General features: G+C 40.3%; 3 protein-coding genes across 3 annotated transcripts; 2 read left to right on the forward strand and 1 right to left on the reverse strand.

Moving 5' to 3' along the window:
* The first annotated feature begins 11 nt into the window (after positions 1-11).
* Positions 12-7,740, forward strand: sars2 (seryl-tRNA synthetase 2, mitochondrial). The gene is made up of 16 exons (XM_074679820.1): positions 12-324; positions 764-859; positions 1,005-1,034; positions 1,133-1,273; positions 1,373-1,427; positions 1,528-1,591; positions 1,765-1,870; positions 1,985-2,032; positions 2,389-2,497; positions 2,782-2,827; positions 2,915-3,002; positions 3,146-3,258; positions 6,200-6,293; positions 6,621-6,713; positions 6,802-6,867; positions 7,298-7,740. The coding sequence occupies exons 1-16, from the start codon at positions 55-57 to the stop codon at positions 7,436-7,438; spliced, it is 1,560 nt and encodes a 519-aa protein (XP_074535921.1). The 5' UTR covers positions 12-54; the 3' UTR covers positions 7,439-7,740.
* A 486-nt stretch (positions 7,741-8,226) lies between these two features.
* LOC141798035 (uncharacterized) lies at positions 8,227-16,570 on the forward strand. Its single transcript, XM_074679802.1, has 6 exons — positions 8,227-8,470; positions 10,288-10,328; positions 10,431-10,500; positions 12,891-12,956; positions 13,115-14,079; positions 15,792-16,570. The coding sequence occupies exons 1-6, from the start codon at positions 8,425-8,427 to the stop codon at positions 15,858-15,860; spliced, it is 1,257 nt and encodes a 418-aa protein (XP_074535903.1). The 5' UTR covers positions 8,227-8,424; the 3' UTR covers positions 15,861-16,570.
* A 1,060-nt stretch (positions 16,571-17,630) lies between these two features.
* Positions 17,631-21,852, reverse strand: LOC141798036 (inositol-tetrakisphosphate 1-kinase-like). The gene is made up of 10 exons (XM_074679803.1): positions 21,619-21,852; positions 21,281-21,305; positions 19,860-19,982; positions 19,347-19,464; positions 19,163-19,264; positions 19,019-19,059; positions 18,761-18,926; positions 18,381-18,448; positions 17,982-18,144; positions 17,631-17,906 (listed from the first exon to the last, which is right to left on the reverse strand). The coding sequence occupies exons 1-10, from the start codon at positions 21,837-21,839 to the stop codon at positions 17,719-17,721; spliced, it is 1,215 nt and encodes a 404-aa protein (XP_074535904.1). The 5' UTR covers positions 21,840-21,852; the 3' UTR covers positions 17,631-17,718.
* Between the last annotated feature and the right edge of the window lie 84 nt (positions 21,853-21,936).

Consider the following 21,936-nt stretch of genomic DNA (forward strand, 5'->3'; position numbering starts at 1 on the left):
ACAGTTGCGGTTATTCCTACTTCCAGTGAATGCAGCATTGATAGGAGACTAAACATGGCAGCCTGCATGAGCATGGTCGCTAAAGCTGGAGGGACAGCACTGACTGTGCTGAACCCGGTGACATCAAAATGTTTGCGGCAGAGGACATGTCTGTTTGTCCGCTTTTCTCATGGAGCACGGAGCAGTTTGTACGAGCATTTCCGTGAAGGTTACAGTGACAAACCCGAGCTGGACATGAGAGCAGTGTGTGAGGAGACCGACAAAGTCATAGCAAATGTGGAGAACAGGAAGGGAGACCTGCGAGGGGACGATGTCAGGAAAATTGTAGGTGTTGATAACTTTGTCTCCTTATAAAATGCAGTGAGGGACCTGAATGTGTGGCTTCTTTAAAGCAAACATACACACTTTGCTTCTAGAAGTTGATAAGGTACTTTTGCTATGATATTGTGCATACAAAGATAATATTTGTATGTTATGAGTTAAATGTATGTGATACATATCCCAATGTACCACAGATATTGTACTGTACATTTTGTATTTAATGTATACACTTTACACTATTACCTCCTGGGCCCCGTTAAGTAGAAAGAACTGTGTTATTTTATTAAATTGTAATCCATCTGTGTTAGGATTGTTGAATGAAGCAAATTCAGTGTTTCAGCACATTGAAAAAAGAAGAGAAGTGGAGCACAAGTTACAAAAAAAGGATACAATTCCTCTTGTAATCATGTATAGATGTAATGTGTGTGCTATGGCTCTGTAGGTTTGTGCATGGCAGGAGCTCCAGGCAGTGAGGACAGAAATCTCTGGATTGGAGGAGCAGAAGAAAAACATCAGCGCAACAGTCAAAGCACTTGTGGTCAGTATATGATTTTACTGCACCTAAAGCTGTCACAACACCTCTGTCTGACTGATGATTTCTGTGTGACTTTTTGTGAATGTTATTTACGTTTTGGGTCTATTAAGAAGCTCCCATAAATCTTTCTTTAATACTCAATTTACAGGAGAAGAACAACAAGAAAGCCCTTGCAAGTGTAGGTTTAACTTTAGTACTTGAGAATTCAAACTTTCTCAAACTCAGATATTGAATCACTCCATGTTTGAGGAATAACATTTGTTGTGTATCTCACAGCTTCCAGAGTACACCCAGGCTCTGCAGAGGGGTCGAGAGATTCGCAACAGACTGAATCAGCTCTTACCCCGAGAGACAGAGCTGGACCAGGAGTGCTACGGGCGAGCACTCAGACTACCCAACACCTCACACCCTGATGTGGTGGGAAAACACACACTTTCTCTGAAGCATCTAAAGAGTCTGTTTTCCCCCAAGCATTCCTTTAACCATATGAAGTTCCTCTTTTGTTTTACGTTTTAGCCAATTGGGGATGAAAGTCAGGCCCGGGTGGTGGAGTTTGTTGGAGAGAAACCAGGTGATGGATTTGGCACATGTTGTCATTTAACTCAATGATAATATCAGTTACAATCTGGAATGCTTCAAAACTAATCTGGAAATCTTCTTCTTTTCTGCAGAGTTTGACTTCAAGCCCAGAGGTCACCTAGAGCTGGGGGAGGAGCTGGGTCTAATCAGGCAAAGGTGAGAAGACTCTGATCAGTGCTTTTTAAGTTCTGATCCTGCTTGATATTACACTTCCAGGGTGTCTGTGAACATAATAGAAAGAAAAGAAAATCCAACATATATGATTATGGTAAAAGTGCAATAAGATTACCATCATTCTCAACACCTTGTTACTGTGTCCTCTCCTGCAGACATCTTGCTCATGTCTCAGGCCACAGGTCTTACTATCTGAGGGGGGCTGGTGCAAGACTTCAGACTGCACTCCAAAACTTTGCACTTGACAAACTCCACCAAAGGGTAAGAATGTGTCTGGGAATACTAGATACAGAATCTGCTCATTGTATTCAAATTTACATATTTTTCTTAACCTATACAGACCTGAACAGAAGTTTTTCCTTTTGACTCCTGCAGGGCTTCATTCCCATGGTTGTACCAGACATGCTGAAGGGGGCAGTATTTGTAAGTGGCATGGTGACACTTGTTTCTACCATATGCAATTATATGAACAACTGCAGGAGTCAGAGCCACTGTTAACAGTTCATTGTTTTAATAAAAATATCCCTTTTACAATTACAAACTTGTAATCATTTAACCTTGCCTTTTGCATTTGAATGGTCTGTCTTTTAAGTATCTATTTCCATCCACAGTTTTATAACTACATTCATATTGCTAATTGCTTAATGTACTTATGTACTTGTGGTTCAGACTTATGGAAGAGGAAACAACTGAAATACTGAGACACACTAATTTAAATGCTTCCCTCTCTGACCTCTTCACTCCTTACTTCCTCGTCACTCTGCTTTGTTCTCCTCCAGGAGGGTTGTGGGATGCAACCTAACGCCCATCGCTCTCAGGTCTATTCACTGGATCCAAACCGTTTTCCAGACCTTAACCTTGCTGGCACTGGAGAAGTTGGGATTGCAGGTGAATATTTGTTAACTTGTGATTAAACATGTTTTAATCTGTTAAAAGTTAAATTTATGTTTGTCTCTACTGAGACAATTAAGTTTAAGTTTTACTCTGATACAAGAAGGCATACCAACAGCCTCATATAAATTTGGCAAGATAATCCATCATACTTGGTTGTGATACCTCAAAAAGTTTTTTTGTTAATCTTCTATCCAACTGTTCCAAAAAAAAAAAAAAAAAACCCCGACAAAATCAGAAATCAGAAATGGAAGCATCACCAGTATGTCTCTCTCCTGTAGGCTATTTCATGGATCACGCAGTCAGCTGGAAGGACCTTCCTGTCAGGTGAAAACAGCCCTCACTCTTTATTTTTTGTGAGTATTTTTGTATTGAAATGATTGAATCTGACATGAACTGTCATCTCCTCTGCAGGTCAATGTGCAGCAGCACCTGCTACCGAGCAGAGACTGACACAGGCAGAGAGACGTGGGGGCTGTACAGAGTTCATCACTTCAACAAGGTTAAGAGCGTCTTAGGGTTTTATTTTGCATGTGTTCAACATTAATAATGAGATTGATGAGCTTTGATAAGAGGAGCACTACTTGCTACTACTTACAGTTTTTATGGTGTTTTTTAAAAATGTGTTTGTGTGTATTTCTCCAGGTGGAGATGTTTGGAGTGACAGCAGATGAAACAGGACAGGAGAGCTCTCAGCTGCTGGAAGAGTTTGTCTCTTTGCAGAAAGAGATTTTCTCTGCACTGGAACTGCACTACAGGTCAGTGCACACACACACCAACGTGTGCTAAACACCTCTCCTCCTTCATTTGGCAATCCCTTTACACAGCTGACAGCTTGCTAGATTATATGTATGGTGGAAGATAGTCTTGTTTGCCATATTTTTCTCATGATGCTGATTAACAGCAGCTGTTCCGAATCTCCTAAACTTCTTTGGATTTTGAAGCGTTTGAGTTAAAGGAGTGATATAATAGACATTAAAACCAAAGATGATCTGAAGCAAATTTGCCTCCATTCTTTGTTTTAGATCAAGGGTTTTGTTAACAAAGAACATTAAGGTCTCATCATCCGGAATGACTTAAATGATAAAGACAATGTGCTACAAACTGTATGAACAAGGAGCCAGTGTCACTCAGTGTCTTTGAATCCAAAATAAAAGATCTTTTCGCAGATTCTTTACAATGCTGCTGTTTTTAGATAACCAGTTTAGACATTTAATTTTCTTTATCAAAAATGTAAGTGCTGATCATGTGAACTGTTGTTTTCTGTGTCTGTAACTTTGTGTTCTTATGCTACTGACTGTCAGGGGTGGGATTCCCTTAAAAAATTAATCACAGCCAAACATATCTGCTTAAATAATTAAAAAAAAAACCCAATGTATTAACAGCTGATGTTAGAAAAGAGCTCTGTAGAGCCTGCTGAGCCCCACTTTATACTGCCCACTGGTGGTGCAATCATAGCAGAGATAAAATAAGAAAGCCAAAGTTATAAGAACACTTGTCTTAATTGAGATGTTTCAGTTGTTTTTGTGAAATTAGCCGTTAAAAATACCCACAAAACAGTGTATATCTACAAAGTCATTCTGATGAAAATAAAAACTATAGAGCCATTATAGGGAGATTTAGGTTAAATTTCCTTATTAAAAGGAACACTGAAAATGAAGGACTGGCCCCTCGTGTCCAGATCTCAACCCTGTCTAGCAGAATTGGGCCAGCTGTAAAATAAAGTGGACAGATCTATTGAACATTCAAAGGAAAGCCTTTAGCTTGAGCTGCAGAAGTCATGGGAGAACATTAGTGTTGAAGTTCTCAGGACTCGCCCCTTCATTTAATTGTTGTGCTCAGTTCAACCATCTGCAAGTTTAATGATAATGCTTTGGAGGCAAAAAAAGGTCAATATTTTTAGATCTGTCAGGTGTTCTTATAATTTTGGTCACCACTGTAAAATGATGCATTTCTAACCCCACTGCAGGTAACAAGGTGAACAAGTGCAACCAATAATGTTCCAGCCTTTCATGCAGTACTTAAAAGGTCATGATCACATTTATGGGTAGATTAACAGAATCCAGAAATGTAATCATGGCAGCTCAATGCAATCATGGCAAAAATGTAATCATAGCAACTCAATCTCAGCCAATGCTCAGTGACATTTGCTCCCCTTAGAGAGGAGGTGGTTTCTAGACTTCTCCTAAACTCTAAACCTACAACCTGTCCTTTTGATCCTATACCAACCAGCATCCAGCAGATCATCTTACCCATAATCAAACCTGCAAACACACACATTGTCAATTCCTCCTTGGAATCTGGGGTCTTCCCCACAGCTTTTAAACAAGCTTGGGTCATCCTACTGCTTAAGAAACCAAATCTCAACCCAGCCCAGGTTGAAAATCACAGGCCAGTCTCACTATTGCCTTTCTTGTCAAAAAATACTTGAACTTACAGTCTATAACCAAGTCTCTGAGCATCTACTGAAAAACAACCTGATCAATTCCTATCAGTCTGGCTCAGAATTACTGCGACTGGCTTGAGCTGCTGGTCAGTCCTCTGTCCTACTGCTGGACCTGTCTGCTGCCTATGACACAGTAAACAATCAAATTCTCCTCTCCACACTCTCTGAACTTGGCATCTCAGGATCTGTGATTTCAGGGTTCAAGTCCTATCTCACGGACAGATCCTTCAGAGTGTCATGGTGAGGAGAAGTGTCTAAATCACATGGCTCATCAACAGGGGTACCCCAGGGGCCTTGACTGTTCGATCTTGTGGAAATGCCCTGTAAAACATCAGGAAGATCAGACCCTACCTGACACAACAGGCCACGCAGCTTCTGGTACAAGCCCTTGAGATTTTATCGAGTACTGCAACTCTCCCTTCTAGCAGGCCTCCCTGTGCGTACGTTTAAACCTCTGCAGGTTACCCAGAATGCAGCAGCACGTCTGGTTTTTAACCAGCCCAAAACAGAACATGTCACCCCGCTGTTAATCTCTCTTCACTGGCTTCCAGTGGCAGCTCCAATCAAATTCAGAGCTCTTCTTCTGACTTACAAAACATTGAAAAGAACGGCTCCTGCTTACCTAGGGTCCCTCATCCAGGTCTACACTCCTTCTCATCCTCTATGCTCTACTTGTGAAAGGCGCCGGGTGCTCCCAGCCTAGTGCGGCTCCAAATCACTAGCCGGACTCTTCTCGTCTGTTGTTCCCAAATAGTTAATGAATTACCTAACTATACGATCCACAGAGTCCCTTTCTACTTTAAGAGATGTCTGAAAACTCATCTGTTCAGGGAACACTTAGGCCCTAAATCTGAGCCTTCTCCTCTTTGTCCTCAGGGGTAGAGTGAGTCAGGAGGTCCAGACCTTTGTGAATATTCAGGACTGATTATTAAATGTTGCTGAAGGTTGAATAATTTTGTTGCAGTGATTAATTGTGGTTAGTTATGGAAACATTTTTCTACATGGAAAAAAAATCTTCTTGCATTCAATGGCAGCACTTGTCTCTCTTGTGTTGTACGTTGCTATGGACAAAAGTGTCTGCTAAATGAAACTGAAGGGTATTTCTCTTGTTTCTGGAAACAATGTGAAAATTTGATCAAAGTACCTGCATGTTGTTATCATATCATTCTATCATTGTGACTTTTTTCCAATGTGATTTGCATGCTGATATAGATGGATTTTATTCTGGCTGTATGTTTTGTGTTTTTACTCAGAGTGCTGGACATGCCAACGCAGGAACTGGGCCCACCTGCACACAGAAAGTTTGACATTGAAGCATGGATGCCTGGAAGGGACAGTTATGGAGAGGTCAGCAACACCTTCCTGAAATCTTTCAGCATGACACTGAAAACAATGAATCTTAACTCATTTAACAACTTGCTACAAATGAGAGCCTGGCTGTGATATGGGCTCTTATTTGAAGCTTTATTTTTCTGCACAACCTGTTGACAGAAAAAATACCACTGTTTTAAAATTGTTTATAAAAAGTGACCCTGGTTATACTATGCAATGAACATTAAACAGATAAAGCGATATTTTAAGTTCCAAACCACCGAAGTAATTGTGTCTATCATCACTGGGCTTTATTTGTTTCCTTCATGTGATTCTCTCCTTCTCTATATGCAAAACTGTCAGATTTCCAGTGGCTCCAACTGTACAGACTACCAAAGCAGACGTCTCAACATCCTGTATGAGAGAGAGGATGGCAGCCTGCAGTACGCCCACACAGTAAGCCAGCAGAGGAGCCAGCAGTAACCTACATTCCTGCAGCTTTATAGCAGTTTACCAACTCAACCGTGTGTTAATATCTCTCCAGGTGAACGCTACAGCGTGTGCAATCCCCAGAACCATCATCGCTATCCTGGAGACACACCAGACCAAAGTAAGACACTGACATGAAGATACACCTCTCACTGTCATAAAGTTCTTTTTGCTTCATTAGTCAAGAAACTGATAAAAAACATGCTTCAAAACAACAATTTTTCATCAATTGTTATTTATTATGATGTTTTATACACTATAAAAGAACAAAAAGGCCCCCACATTAGTTTGTGGCTAATATCTAAACAATATCTGACAGCTGGAAGTCTTGCGATGCTCCTTTTAACAGCTAAGCGGCTTCAAACCTTTTTCTATATCCATAATCATGAAGCTTCTCAAAAAATGTCTAATTAACCTTTTTCTTTCTTTTTCAATTACCAGGGATCTCCTGCAAAGTGGGATGTTGATAGAATCATCTTGGCTTAACACTGCTTTGTTGTTGATGCTAATCTGTGATGACATTTCTTTTTCTGCCTTCCTTGTCTCTCCAGGAAGGAACAGTGCGTGTCCCCACAGCCCTACAGCCTTATTTTGGTTTGGAAGTGATTGAGAAGGCAAAGTACACTCCACTGAAATACATCGGACCAAACCAGCACACTCGACCCCCCAGGCCTGTTCCCAAGACCAGATGACCCAAATATGAGCTTTGTGCTTAATAGTAAACCACTGCTCGCAGAAACAGAGGTGGGAGGCAGTTCACATTGACTCCACTGGAGAATAAAAGAGAAGATTTTTACACATAAAAACAATTTAGGACGAATCCTTCAGCGTTAAACGATATACGGTGATGGATCATCTCAAGAAATCAGGGGTTTACTGTAATTGTAAATATGTTGATGACTGTATTTGTCAAATGCCATGAAATTTAAAGCCCGAGCTTGCATTTTTCATCTTGTGAAGGTGACCAGTCAGAAACAATAAATAAATATTTCATCCTGCAAACTTCTTGTTTTTTAGCTGCTGATTTAACCTGAAACAATTTACATCCAAGCCCTTTCTAAACCCAGGTTATAAAGTGCTTTACTATAAAAACAACAAGCACACACATACAGCATGCATGCTTAAGTAATATTATTCTCTGAGCCACACAGAGAGCTAAAGGGAGGGCTCTGTGGACAGAATGATTTCAGAGGTGATAAACAGGCCTGTTAATGTGAGAATAGTTACAGCTGTTCCAAATGATCAATAATTAATGTTCAAAAATAATTAGCCAGGAGGTAATGTTTGCATAAGCCTTGCAAATTAAATGAAAGCTGTTATAATCCAAATCTCACCGCGCATATTTAGTGGGATTTGGGTGGAGACGAATTACAGAGAAGTAAATTGTGCCTAATGTCCATGTAGCAACTCTGGTGCCAAGATCTCCAAATGGGCCACAGACCAGGCTGTAAGGAGCATTAATCCGCCCGAGTTACACAGATGAAGCAGTTTGTTCACACACTGGGAAACCGGAACGGTAATCTGACATCTCTGGCACCTACCAGGGTCTGATCTGGGCTTGGTCACCTGACACCACACACACACGGTGCTCGGCTCCACCTCGCGCGGCGGGTGTGTGACAAGATCCAGCCCGTTATTTCAAGGTTATCTCCTACAGGAGCCTCACTTTCCGGATCCTATGGGATTTCTGATAGCCGCAGTGTTTCTCTGGGCTGCTGTTGGAGGTAAGGGCTCGTCTCATTAAATACAGGCTTCAGTTTTAGTGATAATTAGTGCTCAGTGTGATGTGTCGGTACAAAATGCGAGTGATAGCTCTCAGCAGGCTGCGCCGGAGACCAGCCTCATCTTTCACACACTGCTGCCTCAAGTGTAACCATTATTCTGCTATTACTGGCAGTCTTTAGACGAGAAAAGACGAAAATAAACGCGTGAAAGACTACTTTACGACAAACTGAAGGTGTTTGCTAACCTAACCGCGAAAGCCGCAAGGCTTTAGACTAATAGGCTAAACACCAGCGCTGTTACATAATTTATGATGCGCCCACCTTTCTGTTTCTATCTGCTTCAGTTACTGGTTTAGAAAGAGGTTTTTAGAAAGGAGAAAGAAGCGTATTTCACTGTTTAGCGCCTCAAATTGTCTGATTTAATGTCTTACACATGAATTAAAGCCTCACAGGTGAGTAGAACATCGCACATGTGCGCGTGCATACTGCGTGTTGACATGCGCGTGCTGTTGTGAAACCATAGGCTATATAAATAAGTGAAGACATTTAAAACAAGACGGAATATTCTCAGTTTGAAAACGGTATATAATGCTAAAGCATATGTTCTAGTGTGGTGTTTTTAACAGGGATAACCTGCATTGGGCTCACTATCAACTGTTAGCGGTAAAAGGTGTTAAGGTCTGTTTAGCTGCAGTATGTCAGGTCAGTAGCTGCCAAGCTCCCCATTAAAGGAGGACAGATATGTCTAAAGCTGGAATGCATTTTGAATAACCAATAGTTTAGTTACTGCAGTTAAACGAAAAGTAAAATTGCAGCGTCAAAGTAAAAGAGGCTGATTGAAAATTGTTATAAACCTTGCATTGCGCATGCCTGATTAGGTGCATCCCTCTCTGGTTAAGGTGTGGCTCCAGTTTGTATGCATCATTGTTTGCAAAAATGTGTGAACATTTTTTTTTTATTCCTGAACTTTCCTATCAGAGCCACATCATAACTTTTACATTTGGCCCAAGTGTCCAGTTGAAAGCACACCCACTCGCACACCCCATCACATGGGCATGCAGTGCATTGCAGGGCCAGACTGAGGGCAGCTCACGTGTCTGCAGGGGGCTCCAGCAGTAGCGGGGGGATCAATTAGGCCTATTGATCCTGATCTGTACTGATCTGCCTGTGAACTGACACAAACCCCGGGGGTTAGATAAACTTACTGCCTCTGCATGTGTCATGTCCATTAGTGAACATGAAGGGCTAACAGGTGTTGAATAGTTGTAAATTAAGTGAATTTGGGCTTAACACGTTCAATTCAGTTGGAGACACTTAAAGGGAGGTGCACTAATTGCAGAGTCCTGCCTCAGTGGGTCCATGCTCTAAACTGTATCAACAAAAGGAAAGGCTGCAGGTTGAGGATAGACTGTGATCTGTCTTGACATTTAGCTCCTTGTTAGCTTCATTGTATCACTGTGAGGAAAGGCCCAGATGGCTGTGTCTAGTGCACCTTTAATGAATGACTGGCAGGTGTTGATCTGTGACTGATTTAGCCTGGGGTGGGAAACTAACTGCGAGCCAAAGCCTTCGGGAGTATCTGCATCCAAGAGAGAGGGAGAGGGACAGAGAGGTTTAAGCTTCTTTGCTGTGTCGCTTTATCATGGTGCTTACCTTAATGAGGGACAAGCTCAGCCCACACCAATGCAGGGCAAATCATTGCTACACAAAGTAGTTCACTGGTGCTGCCCAGCCTCGCAGCTCTGTGCTGTTTCTACTGTGAAAAAAGCTAAAGGATTGTGTTGAGTTGTAACTATTTATCTCTCTGTTTGTCTCAGTGGGAAGCCGCCCAGTAACCTCACCTCTCAATGATGCAAAGGTCAGAAAAACACCTTTTCACATCCACTTTCATTCCTCTCCATACATATTTTTATTGCTTAACCAGTAATTCTGTGTGTTTTTGTTACTACTGTACATCTAGGTTGAATGTATTATTCAAGAAACACTGAATGAGGACAGATCACACCATGATTGTGGCCCACGGCTAGCAGGTGACACAGCTAATTTACCTGTTTGTCTTTGTAGGATTTAAAGATTGAGACCCAGAATTGCTCCACAGAACAAATGTGCAATTAACTCTTGTTATTTTATAACCAGAAAAATGTTTATAGTTTCTGTGAAGCAGCTAGAAAACTGCTTTTGGAGTTTGTTTATTGACGTGTTTCCTTTGATAAATTTGGCATTCCTGCACCAGCTCTGGACTTAACAGCTCTAAAGCTTCTATGAGGAATTTTAAGCTGTTCATGAAGCAGACTGAAATTAATATTTGAGCTTCTGTTTGACCCGTAAAACCAACCTTTTCTAAAGACAAGGGTTGAGCACTTTTGTCAGAAAAAAAACAAGAATACTTTGTACAGTACAAAATCAGCAAAGACATATCAGGTACTGCTTTGCCTACAGGGAACAACAAAAAAACATCTCAAAGCGAAACCTTCCACAAGAGCCCTGAACACCAGTACAACTCATTACTGCTACGGTGTTACTAATTTGTTCTCTGGTGTTGAAAAACCAAGCCACTACAGGAGTTGAACAAACTTAACTTCATTGTTTATCCATTGGAGACAAGCTTCAAAAGCACAGGGCCCCTATGAGCACCCAGGTTAACCCTTTGATACCTATTGTTGCAAATTTGCAACATACTCTGTCAGGTTTTGATGCAAGTGAAATGACTTTTGTATCCCACTAATACCTGTTGATTTTTATGAAACACATACCAAGGATGGTATTTAATTCAATGTCACAATATGTCAAAGTGTAAACTTCTAACATCTCTATAAGAATTATATAACTTAGTTATTACTATTGTGTGTGCTATATTCAAATTTATAGTCTCCACTCTTTTTTTTTCCGTAAGAATGCAAAAACATTTTTTATATAAATGTTAAGTAATTAAGGCAGTAGGGGGTTAAAATGCTGATAATTAAATCAGAATTGAACATATATAGTACCCAATATTTTAATTTGTGCATCCCTTTTCTTGCTATCTATTCTCTCCATGAGGCAATGCTGTTTTTTCTCTCATTTTGCAGGTCATTTTGCATTTTGATTCTGTTGTAGTGGCACAGCTGACTTGACCAACAGGCAAGCACAGTGTAGCTGTTTGCCACAGCATTAAGACCCACTTTAACTCCATCTCTTTTACTTTTACTACATGCACTGAACTTTAGGTCGTGTTGGTGTTTCCAACCAGTGGGGTAAAGGAATTCACTAAAAGTACTTTGTTACAGTACTTATTTTTTGCAGATTTCACTAATACTTCACTACATTAAAAAGAAAAAAACGTTACTTGTTAAAAGTTTCATCCTACAGGATGATGTGCCTCCTGTGTTTGCTAAAAAACAACAAAATACTGACATTCAAAAACTTACAGTCAAATCTAAAAAGAGGGTAAGAGGAGAAAGAAGGAGAAAAAGAGGGAGAAGAGGTGAAGGTGGAGGGGGTCAAGAGGGGAAGGACTTTTTTTTACTTTTACTTTTGATACTTGAGTACTTTTAATTTGAGCTACTATAAGACTTTTACTGAAGTGATTGTGTAGTGGGTGACTTTCACTTTTACAGGAGTAGATTTCAAGTGAGAAATCTTTACGTTCACTCAAGTATGCTCTTGATAACGGTCAGATCAATTACACAACAGCTAATGATGATAAGATCAATTCAGATTGTGTGGGAACTTTAAGTTTTTCTTTCTGATGAAAACATCATTTCTTGACAAAAGTGGTTTTGGTAAAATAAATAGATAAATAAATAAATAAATAAATAACTTACTCATAATGACCCTGTCTGTCTTCAGTTGTCTGTTGTATAATTGTTATAAAACAATAAAAACTAAATAAAAAAAAAAATTGGTTTTGGTGGGAAAAGCAAACAAAACATTCAGGGTGGAAGTTATACGAGTGTTTCTTCTTTTTGCTATTCTCACATTTTATTGAGCCCACATTAAGCTTTTCATGACAACATAACTTAACTAAAACCCTTTAGCTTAATAAAACTGTTCCTCTTGTGGAAAAACCAGTAACTTGAAAATATCTCTTTGCAGATTTTGACCTGGACATGCGCGAGCTGTGCTTTTTAACCAAAAACAATTACAACAACAACAACCAAGTTTAACTTACAGGTGTATAACTCAGTGAGTTCAAAAGACTGTTTTTGCAACATTTAGTAAATCGACATGTTTGTAATCAGTAATAATTTCTGTTTTACAACCACTTACTGGAGTGTTTCTTGGGTATACCTGTACTGTTATTCATGATGAATGCTGAACATATTACTGTCACGTGAAGACTTTTCTGCTGCAGTACTGTTTGTCATTTTACCCACAGGGAAGGTCAGGTTGTTTTTGCTGTCTTATTAATTCAGTGGGATGCTTTCTGTGGTTTTTGCAGAGGAACTTGATGAAGTTCAAAGACACCAGGGTTTGCTCAGGGAGCTGCAGAAGCTGGCAGGAGATGGTAAGCAGATGAACAGGGACATGGTGCATTTTAACTTCTGAATTAAAGCAGGCCTCATTTTATTTTTTTTTAATAAACTTCATAAGAAAATGTATTAATTTATGACCCCCTAACAACACTTGTGCTGATGCATTTAAACCTCATGTTGACTGTTGCAGAGAGAGAGAAGGAGCGAGAAGACGAGAGGGAGACATATGACTATGGCCTCGATGAAGACGAGAGCGACTTTGAGGATGAAGATGAGGAGACAAAGGAGGAGAGTGACGTGACCACTCCTGCACAAAAGACTGATGACAAGAAAGACGCCAAGACAGACAAGGATGACACCAAAGAAAAGACAAAGGAGGAGCAACAGACTGAGGAAAAAGGGGGAGACACTGAAGAGGAGAGAGCCAAGGAGCTGGAGGAGCTGCTAGCTGAGGAGATCACAAAGAAAGGGAAGGAGGAGAAGAACGATGAGGAGCTGCTGAAGGAGTTAAAAAAGAAACGATACGAGGCGGTGAAGGAGAGAGAAAGCCAAAGAGGCCCTGAAGTGGAGCAGAAAGAGGAGGCGAAGAAACAGGAGGACAAGGAGGAAGAGGCGAAAACAGCAGAAGAGTTGGAAAAACAGAGGATGGAGGAGAGGAGGAAGAGTGAGGTGGAGCTGATGGTGGAGAAGGAGAAGGTGGAGAAGGAGCTAAAGGAGCTGCTCAAGGAGGACAGCAAAAGCAGACCAGAGCAGGAGAAGGAGAGGAAGGAGAAGCAGGAGGAGCTGGAAGAACTTGTTAAGAAGATGAAACGGGTGCAGGAGGAGGAGGAGACAGAGATGCAGGATAAGGAGAAAGAGGAGAGTGTTGTTGAAAAGACTCCAGAGGAGAAGGACGAGAAGAAGGAGGGAGAAGAAGAAAAGAAGAATGTAGAGAAAACAGAGAAAGACGACAAAACAAACGAGGCGACGGAGGTGAAAGAGCCTCTGCAGAAGAGAGTGATGGAGAAAGCCAGTGATGAAGCAACACGGCAGTTTGAAAGGGAGAGGTACAAGAATGAGGAGGATGAAGAGGAGGAAGATGAGGATGAATATGTCAAGGAGGATGGGCAGGGAGAGGAGAATGAAGGAGGTGAAGCTGAAGAAGATGAAGGGGAGGTAAGTTAGTGCGAACAATATGAAACTGTTGGTCACAGTTTGTTGAAAACATGATTGTCTTAGCATATTCTGTTAGCGTTGAATAGCAGAGTTGTTCTGATCCTAATCATTCTGGTTATCTCTATCCAACACATCAACCAGCAGAGCAAACTCCTTGAACTGGATATCAAGAGAATATCAAAGAGAGAACCTACTTTAATTTACTTTACCTTACCCAGCTTTCTTACTAAAGTAATTAAGCTTTATTTACACGGCGCTATCAAGAAATAAGTTATAAAGTGCATTCATATCATCTGACTGTGTGAAGTCCTCCATCCTGATTGGTTGAACCCTACCCAAACTAATTCTTAATAAAAAGAGCAGTTCAAAGAACAACCAGCTCGCACACGTCATGCCTCATCAGTCCATCCAGTCATTAATAAGTTTATGACTTCACCTTTTCCTGTTGTCAAAGCTGTAAAAATGTTAATATCTAACAGTATCTGTGTACAACATGGAGGATGTGTTAACCCTTTAACTTAAACTCCTTTTAAACCTTTACAACCCCGGTTGTAGCAAGTGGCCAATCAAGTTTCATTCAGTTTAACATATTTTCAATGAGATACAGTGACTCAAAAGTGCTCGACCAAATGTTTGAGAGGTGGAAACAGCCAAGCAGCAATAGATTTAAAAAAATAATAATAATATTTTTTTTTGTAAATTAAAATAGTAAAACTTTTTAATACAGGCTGCCACCCAGATGATGCCCAAGCATGTGTCCTGCATATGTTACGACAGCATGGCTCAGAAGCAGAAGGCTCTGTGTTAAACTGGTTTACCTGCAGTATACTGCAGGTAAATGAAAGATACATCATATGAGAGCTGGAAATGCAGCTAAAGCCCTAGATCAGCGTAGAACTGGACTTTTCACTTTGAAGAATAAGAGATGCAACAAAATGTTAAACATGCCCCTGCCCCCAACTTTTTACTTACACTTAACACTATTTTCATTTACACAATGGCTTTAAATGTTGGCCACACAATCAAAAAAGAGTGACTGACATTTTATATTGTAGGTGTCACCAGTTGGCCCATGGGTGCGCCCCATGTACAGAGGCTGTAGTCTTCATCACAGCAGTTATAGATTTTACTCATGGACAAAAATCTTTGCTTCATATCCTCTCCTACTCTCTACTTCCCACATCTCTGTTTTATATCACATTTTAGATCTAATTAAAGAAAAAAATGCCCCCAGAAATAATAGAGTGGTTAGTAAATAAATTAACACAGCGTCTAAACTTTTTACTCACAGTAAAACAGTGTAAAAAATTTGATTCAGAAATCAAGTAGTATCTTCTAATGTGGCAATTTGAGCTTTTCTATGATAATTTCTGGAGATAAAGCTGCCTGTAATCTCGACAGCAATGCTGTCATTTATTTAAAAGAACGTTAACAACCTACATTTAACGATTCAAGATACAAACACATTAAGGAATTTATTTTCTTAGAATCTCAATCAGCAGAGGAGTAAAGACCAGTTTTAAAGACTTATTTGGCATCCAGTGGAGTTTTGCCTCGCTGGTCATTAGAAGTACCTGTATTATAAAACATTGGCTTCATGACATAATGAGTCTTCACCCTCTTTTCTGATCTAAAGTATGAAAAAAAAATTCTGTGGAAAGGGTAAACTCAAGTTTCACACATCCTTTATTGATTTTTCCCCCTTTTTGCAGGAGCTGCTGGAGATTGAAGCAGAGTTGCGCAAAGTTGCTGCAGAGCTGAGGGAACTCCGCCGAGGATAAGACACACACACATAAATACATGCACGCACACACACACACACACACACAGCGTGGACTGACTAAACCCTTTGTTGCATTCACAGTCACACATTCAGCTCACACGTTTTCCTTTCAACAGCCTTCAAATCCCCTCAGCACTCAGAGTAACGTCTTTAGTAGAAACATTAGTAAAATCTGGTGCAAGCTGCTGTTGCACCTCTGCTCTTAGATTCCCTGGGAAAAGATTTAACTTTTTCTGAAAGCCTCATTAAATGCATCTGAGTGGTGAGGAGACAGAGATGCAGTTTTTAGAATATCTGAGTCTTTGTGTTCATGTCCACCTGAGTCCTGGTCTCAGTCCCTGTAAATGCTGTTTGTAAGGTAGACAGGTGATTGTACTCTAGATATAAACCGCCATGGATGTAAAGCATTCAGAAACTGTTTGTACACCATCATCTCTGAAATCATGATACTAGCATCAGTGCTTCTTTTCTCTGCAGGTATTATCCTTAACAATGTATTCTTAACGGGAACAAAGTTCTCTTCTAGCAGTAACGTGTGTGTTTAATGTATATTTTGTGCAATAACTGATAATTCTGTGTCAGCTGTTCCTGCTGTTCTGACTGTTAATATGTACTACTGATATTTCTACACAGGAATCAGTCATGACTTCCTCTACGTTTCTTTGACGGTAGAGTAGAAACAAGGATTGTGTTTCATTTGGCTCACGCACTGTTAAAACCAGACTGTTTGTGAAGAACCAGAGTGACACGAACAAAACAGAGGGAGCTGACCAGAGCAGGAAACTCTGCACACCAACACTTGTGACAGATACTGCAGTTTGTGTTGGACATGGTTGGCATGTGTGGTGACAGGATGTGATTTACTTGCAGCTTACAAGGTCTAAAAGTGTCACTTCAGGTTCTCAGCCAGCTTTGCACTCTTATCTTTACAAGCCAAGGAGGAGTGGAGGGAAGAGGGAGACACTAAAGCCATTTTGTTGTCTTTTTGGTAACAATTACATTGATACATGCTCGGCATTGTTATATCACAGTTTTCAAGGCTGTCAGGTCATTTTTGTAAATATTGAATATCATGGTCTGCAAGCCAAGGTCATTGAAGTTATGAAGCAGCAGCGCCCCCAAGAGGACACTGAATAGAAATGCACATAGTGCAGAATAAACAGGGTTATCATTGGAGGCCAATGTAATGCAATAACACTGTAACAAGTACAGCACATGCAAATGCAATAATTAGCCAAAATATAAAGAATTTCATGTGTTTTAATATGTAATCAAAGTGCATCATATTGTACTCATAACAGGTATAATCTCTTTTTCTATACGGCTAAGACTTACCACACGCTTAATTACTCAGCTGATGTAAACAGGAACTAATAACACATGATACGTCAACACTGAGGAGCTCATTATTGTCAATTCCAAAGAAGAAAGATGCGCTCACTTTAGAGCTTATAAAAATATATAAAAGTACTGTTGTTTTCTTTTTCTATAGAAGTGCAAATTGTTTAAAGAATGTGTAACTAACAAACCAGCAAGAGACGTAGGAAATGTCTGTGTGGGGGGGTTGTTATAAGGGCACAGAGGACATTTCAAACAACAGGATGACAACACCATTTGTAATATTACTGGCCAATCAGAGTGCTGTATTTTGTGCCTGCTGTATCTTCTTCTATGCTACCTGTCAATCAATAAACTGAAAATGTATTGAATGCTAATGTGGCCCATTTGGTTTGTCAGTCAGAACAAAAAGTTAGTGTTTTTTATATAAAGCTATAGTAAAATTATCAATAAATAGAATTTATATTTGAACCTGAGGTTTTCTGAAAGAAGAGATAAAGCCTGTGCTGAGAAGTTTATTAGTCCTTTAAAGATGATGCAGAAATATCTGTTTGTGAAGTGACTGATAGGCTGGTGGTCGCAGGAGTTGTTGTCTTTGTTGATTCAGGAGAGAGGCAAGCCCGGGAAGCAGCAGACGCCTGTTTGTCCAACACGGACTGGATGTGGCTGAGCAGAGAGGAGAAGAACTGTGGCACGCCCTCATAGCCTGAGGAAGAGAAGATGTGAATGAGAACTTTGTGAAGTAAGTGTGTCTGAATGTGTGTGTGTACAGCTGCAGCACCTGGAAAGATGTTGATGTCGATGACGGTGAGGGTGTGTGTGTGTATGTTGATGATGACATCCACGCCAAATAGAGCCATGCCGAGCTGAACACGGAGCTCTCTGACCAGGGCAGCTACAGCCTCTGAGCTGGGAGGAGGCAGATATGGCATCTGTTCATCCATCTTTGAGAGGAGGAGAAAAAAAATTACATTTTGATTTTACACAGTCTGTGTTAAAACATATATGGACAGCATGATATCTCCCTTAGCAATTTTATTGATTCCTGATTTCATCTTCACTCATTACAGTAGTACAGAGCAAGCATTTGCTCAAAACTAAGCTTATTAGTCAGACAGAGCTACATGTTGTGTGTCTGCAGAGGTGTTAGGAATGTGTCAACACATCGTGTTGGACTTACTTCTGTTAGATCAGAGCTGGATTCTGGTTTGGACACGTGATGGCTGTTAAAGAAGATTGTCTCTCTTTCTGAAGGCAGAGAGGAAAACATTTAGCAAGGGAGAAAAGAAAAGGGACAAGACAAGGTAAAAATGACAGGAGAAAATGGACATGGCAAGAATAGATATGCAAGAAGGGAAAGGGAAGGACAAAAAACAGAAAAAACAAAACAAATCGTCAAAAAAATGAAATTAACTAAGAAAGGACAGAATAAAAAAGATGAAAAAGACAGGTGGGATAGTTAAAGCAGAAAGAAAAAAGGAAAGAGAATCAGAAAATAAATGAAACATGAGGGAAAAGGAATGGGTAGGTAAGGAAAGACAGTGAAGGACAGAAACTGACCACAGGGACCGGAGGGGAAGTTCTTGAGTGACGGTCTGTCCACACAGAAGTGTCTGTCTCCAACCACAAACACTTTGTGCAGCACGGCTCCGTGGTTGACGAAGCTCTGGAGCACACAGGGTGGATGGACATCCGCCAGACTGCCCTCACTGAAGATCAGAGACATCTGTAATACACAGATATTGTTCACAGACGTTTAATTTAATGGAGACAGAGAAAATGACCAAAAGAAGTAAAGAATTCAGTTAAACCACTCACCTCGTGGGACAGGGAGCCGTGTGCCACTCTGGTTTTACAGACTTGGAATAACAGAGGAAAAGAGAAGGTGTCTGTGTTTGCTTCGGTTATCTTTCTATCATTAGCTTTTGAATTATGAAAGCATAAAAATGAAAAGGAACTGACTGAGAGGAAAGCTCAGGCCCTGGGTCATCACCAGCTGCTGGATGGATGACAGGTCACTGCTGCTGTGGATCTCTAAATAAGGAGGACTGCAGATACGCCAGTCTATAAAAAAAAAAAAAAAGAAACACTGAAAGTGTCCACAGAAGGCAGGAAACTACAGCACACACTGTGAGACACTGTTTACCTCGTAGTGAGTTGCGCAGCTTGCTCATGATCCGGTAGGATGCAAAGCGGTCGAGAAGCTGGGTCATGGCAGGCAGCGGGTCAAGGAGGATGGTACTGGGATGAGCTGATACATAGCCCTGCGACATGAAAGACAAAAAAATAACAAAGCTCAAGTAAATTTATTCCATGATTCTATAGTTCAGTCACCTAGGTTGGATTTTTGTAATTTTGAAACTAGATTAATGTTCACATGCTTTACTGTGGAATCCTTATAGTGATTGATTAATGAAATGGTTAATTCTTCTCATGCTGTTGCAAAATTAAAGGTTAAATAAATTAAAAAAATATACAAATCAAGAACTTAGAGTGGATATTAAACCTGCCCTCCAAATATTTAGCTGTTGCTGTTTAAAACCAGCAGGTGGCAGCATTTGACTGATGTGTCAGTGTAACTGGTCGTCTGAAGCCAAAGCAGGGGAAGTCAAAGTCAGGAAAGTAAAAGGAACTTGGCTTGTTCTCAAAGCAGCCTTACCTGGAAGTTGGATAGAAGCTGCTGTGATTTGCTGTCCCGCTCAGCGTCCACAATGACGTCAGAGAGCTTGTGGACGATGATGTCAAAGGGTCCCTGAGGCTCCAGCGGCTGAGTGAGGTCAATCTGACAGAGGAGGAACACTCATATGTATAAAGAGGATATGCCTCAGTAGAATAACACAATGCTCTATGTATCATGTCGTATCATATTCATGAGAAATGTTTGGGGATTAAAGTCAATTACTTTAACAGGTGCTATTTAAAAAAATACTCTGAGTGAGGGGCTTCTTGAGTGGTAAATTGAAAATAAAGATTTTACTCAAGGTTTAAAGAGACATTAAATACCTTATTAGTACAGGAGTTATCAATATTAGCGGGGATTCATTTCTTGATCAGAAGTCTTTAATCTATAGTTAGATACAGTATTTTTATAACAAAAGATTTTTTTTAAAAAAATCTTGCAGGATTTGGTATCATTACTCAAAAATTCCCCTAAGTTCTCCTCTAAACTCTGAAAAGTGCTTTGCATCAGAATGATGTCAGTACTACCTCAGAAGAGAGCACTTATGAGGTTGGAAAAGTTAAAAAAAATAAAATAAAAAAAGCCATTAAAATTTGCAGTGGTAGACCAGGGACAAGATTTAGGAGGTGTCTGACGTCATTTGACTGATTTTCAAAGAAAAAAGCAGAAAATTGCCAGACACGTTTCTTAGACCTGCTCTAGTAAGGTGTTATTTTTCACCTCTTCTCTGAAATTGAAACTTGCACGCTGCAAACCACGGCAGTTGAGTAAATAAATATCACACAGCTTCAGGTTCCTGTAGATGTTACCCAGAGTTGTACAATGTAGCACGTAGAACAGACGGTCATTGAGGCAGCAACAATAATTTAATTTGTTTGTCTTGAATGGAGTAGTAACAGTTTGTGCCCACTTCATATAAGACACTAATAATGATTTCAGTCATGTGTTGTCATCCACTATCTGTGTTGAACAAAGTGCAGTTTCAGCCATCGTTCACACATTTGCCACTGGCTGGTTGTAGGAGGTGGTGCAGGTGGCTGTGACATGGATTACCAAAGTTGTGGACATGTGTATATGACACATGTATGTGTGTGGGTGTAAGTGTGTGTTTGTTGGTGTACAGTATTTTCAAAACCCTGTTTCTGAACGTTTACTTAAAATGTAACAGCTTAACCACGAAAATACATACACTCCACAGTATGTGCATATTTGTGGATTGCCCATAAGCTGTAAAGCCTTTTGCAATGAAAACCACAAATCGAGATAGAAATAGGTGTCTTACAATCTTTGCATGCAGTCTTCTTCTAAATTAACCAGATTTACAATGTATTTTATCTTACCGTCATCATAAATCTTACTGGTTGTGCTGGTTTTATGTATTGGAATAAAAATGCACATACCTCCACAACCTCCACTCCATGCACCCTGCAGAAATAAACACTGAAATGCTTATATGATTAAGGTTTAATAACAGTTTAATTACTAAGTGCAAACCAGGCTTTACAATGACTAAGGCTGGTAGAATAACATAACATCTATTTCCTTTAAGACAGGGTGTCACCTGTAACTAATACCTCTAATCTTCATTTCTTATGTTACCTCAAGAGCATTTGACTTACATTAGGAAAGACAAAAATACTTCCTATATTTCCCATAGAGTCTCATTCAGTATTTAGCCTGTAAGGCTCCAAGGAGGCTGAATATTCAACATAAAAGTAACAAATGAGCGTCGACTTACGCACAATACTCTACAAACGCGTCCAGGTTCATCCTCCTGCGTTTCTTATCGCTCAGACAGAAGCCCACCCTTTGGCCCGACATTGGGCTGTGCTTCTGGGGGCCACCAGCAGCAGAATGACAGCAGAAACACTCAAAGAGGGCCCCCGGCTCTTCTCCATTCAGCCCTCCCTCTGCTTTGTCTCCTGAGAGGCCTCCGAAGTGCTGTCTCTCCGGTGTCATGATTACTTTTAGAGTACAGGTGGAGAGACAGGGCTGGTCAGACTGGTAAAGTCACTTGACTTCCTCATTACTTCAACCATCCAATAAAACAGAGAGG

This window comes from Halichoeres trimaculatus, unplaced genomic scaffold (genome assembly GCF_033239565.1).
Source record: "Halichoeres trimaculatus isolate MK-OKI-2021-1 unplaced genomic scaffold, fHalTri1.1 fHalTri1_scaffold_9, whole genome shotgun sequence".
In the NCBI taxonomy this organism is placed as follows: domain Eukaryota; kingdom Metazoa; phylum Chordata; class Actinopteri; order Labriformes; family Labridae; genus Halichoeres; species Halichoeres trimaculatus.

What these genes read in the sequence shown, in the direction of transcription:
- sars2 (XM_074679820.1), top strand. Translation starts at nt 55, where the DNA reads ATGGCAGCCTGCATGAGCATGGTCGCTAAAGCTGGAGGGACAGCACTG. An exon ending in GGGACGATGTCAGGAAAATT is followed by an intron (nt 325 to 763) that starts GTAGGTGTTGAT and finishes ATGGCTCTGTAG; the next exon opens with GTTTGTGCATGGCAGGAGCT. An exon ending in ACACCTCACACCCTGATGTG is followed by an intron (nt 1,274 to 1,372) that starts GTGGGAAAACAC and finishes TTTACGTTTTAG; the next exon opens with CCAATTGGGGATGAAAGTCA.
- LOC141798035 (XM_074679802.1), top strand. Translation starts at nt 8,425, where the DNA reads ATGGGATTTCTGATAGCCGCAGTGTTTCTCTGGGCTGCTGTTGGAG. An exon ending in CACCTCTCAATGATGCAAAG is followed by an intron (nt 10,329 to 10,430) that starts GTCAGAAAAACA and finishes CTGTACATCTAG; the next exon opens with GTTGAATGTATTATTCAAGA. An exon ending in TTGTGGCCCACGGCTAGCAG is followed by an intron (nt 10,501 to 12,890) that starts GTGACACAGCTA and finishes TGGTTTTTGCAG; the next exon opens with AGGAACTTGATGAAGTTCAA.
- LOC141798036 (XM_074679803.1), bottom strand. Translation starts at nt 21,839, where the DNA reads ATGACACCGGAGAGACAGCACTTCGGAGGCCTCTCAGGAGACAAAGCA. An exon ending in GGGCCTGAGCTTTCCTCTCA is followed by an intron (nt 19,060 to 19,162) that starts GTCAGTTCCTTT and finishes TGTTATTCCAAG; the next exon opens with TCTGTAAAACCAGAGTGGCA. An exon ending in CCAGCTCTGATCTAACAGAA is followed by an intron (nt 18,145 to 18,380) that starts GTAAGTCCAACA and finishes CTCCTCTCAAAG; the next exon opens with ATGGATGAACAGATGCCATA.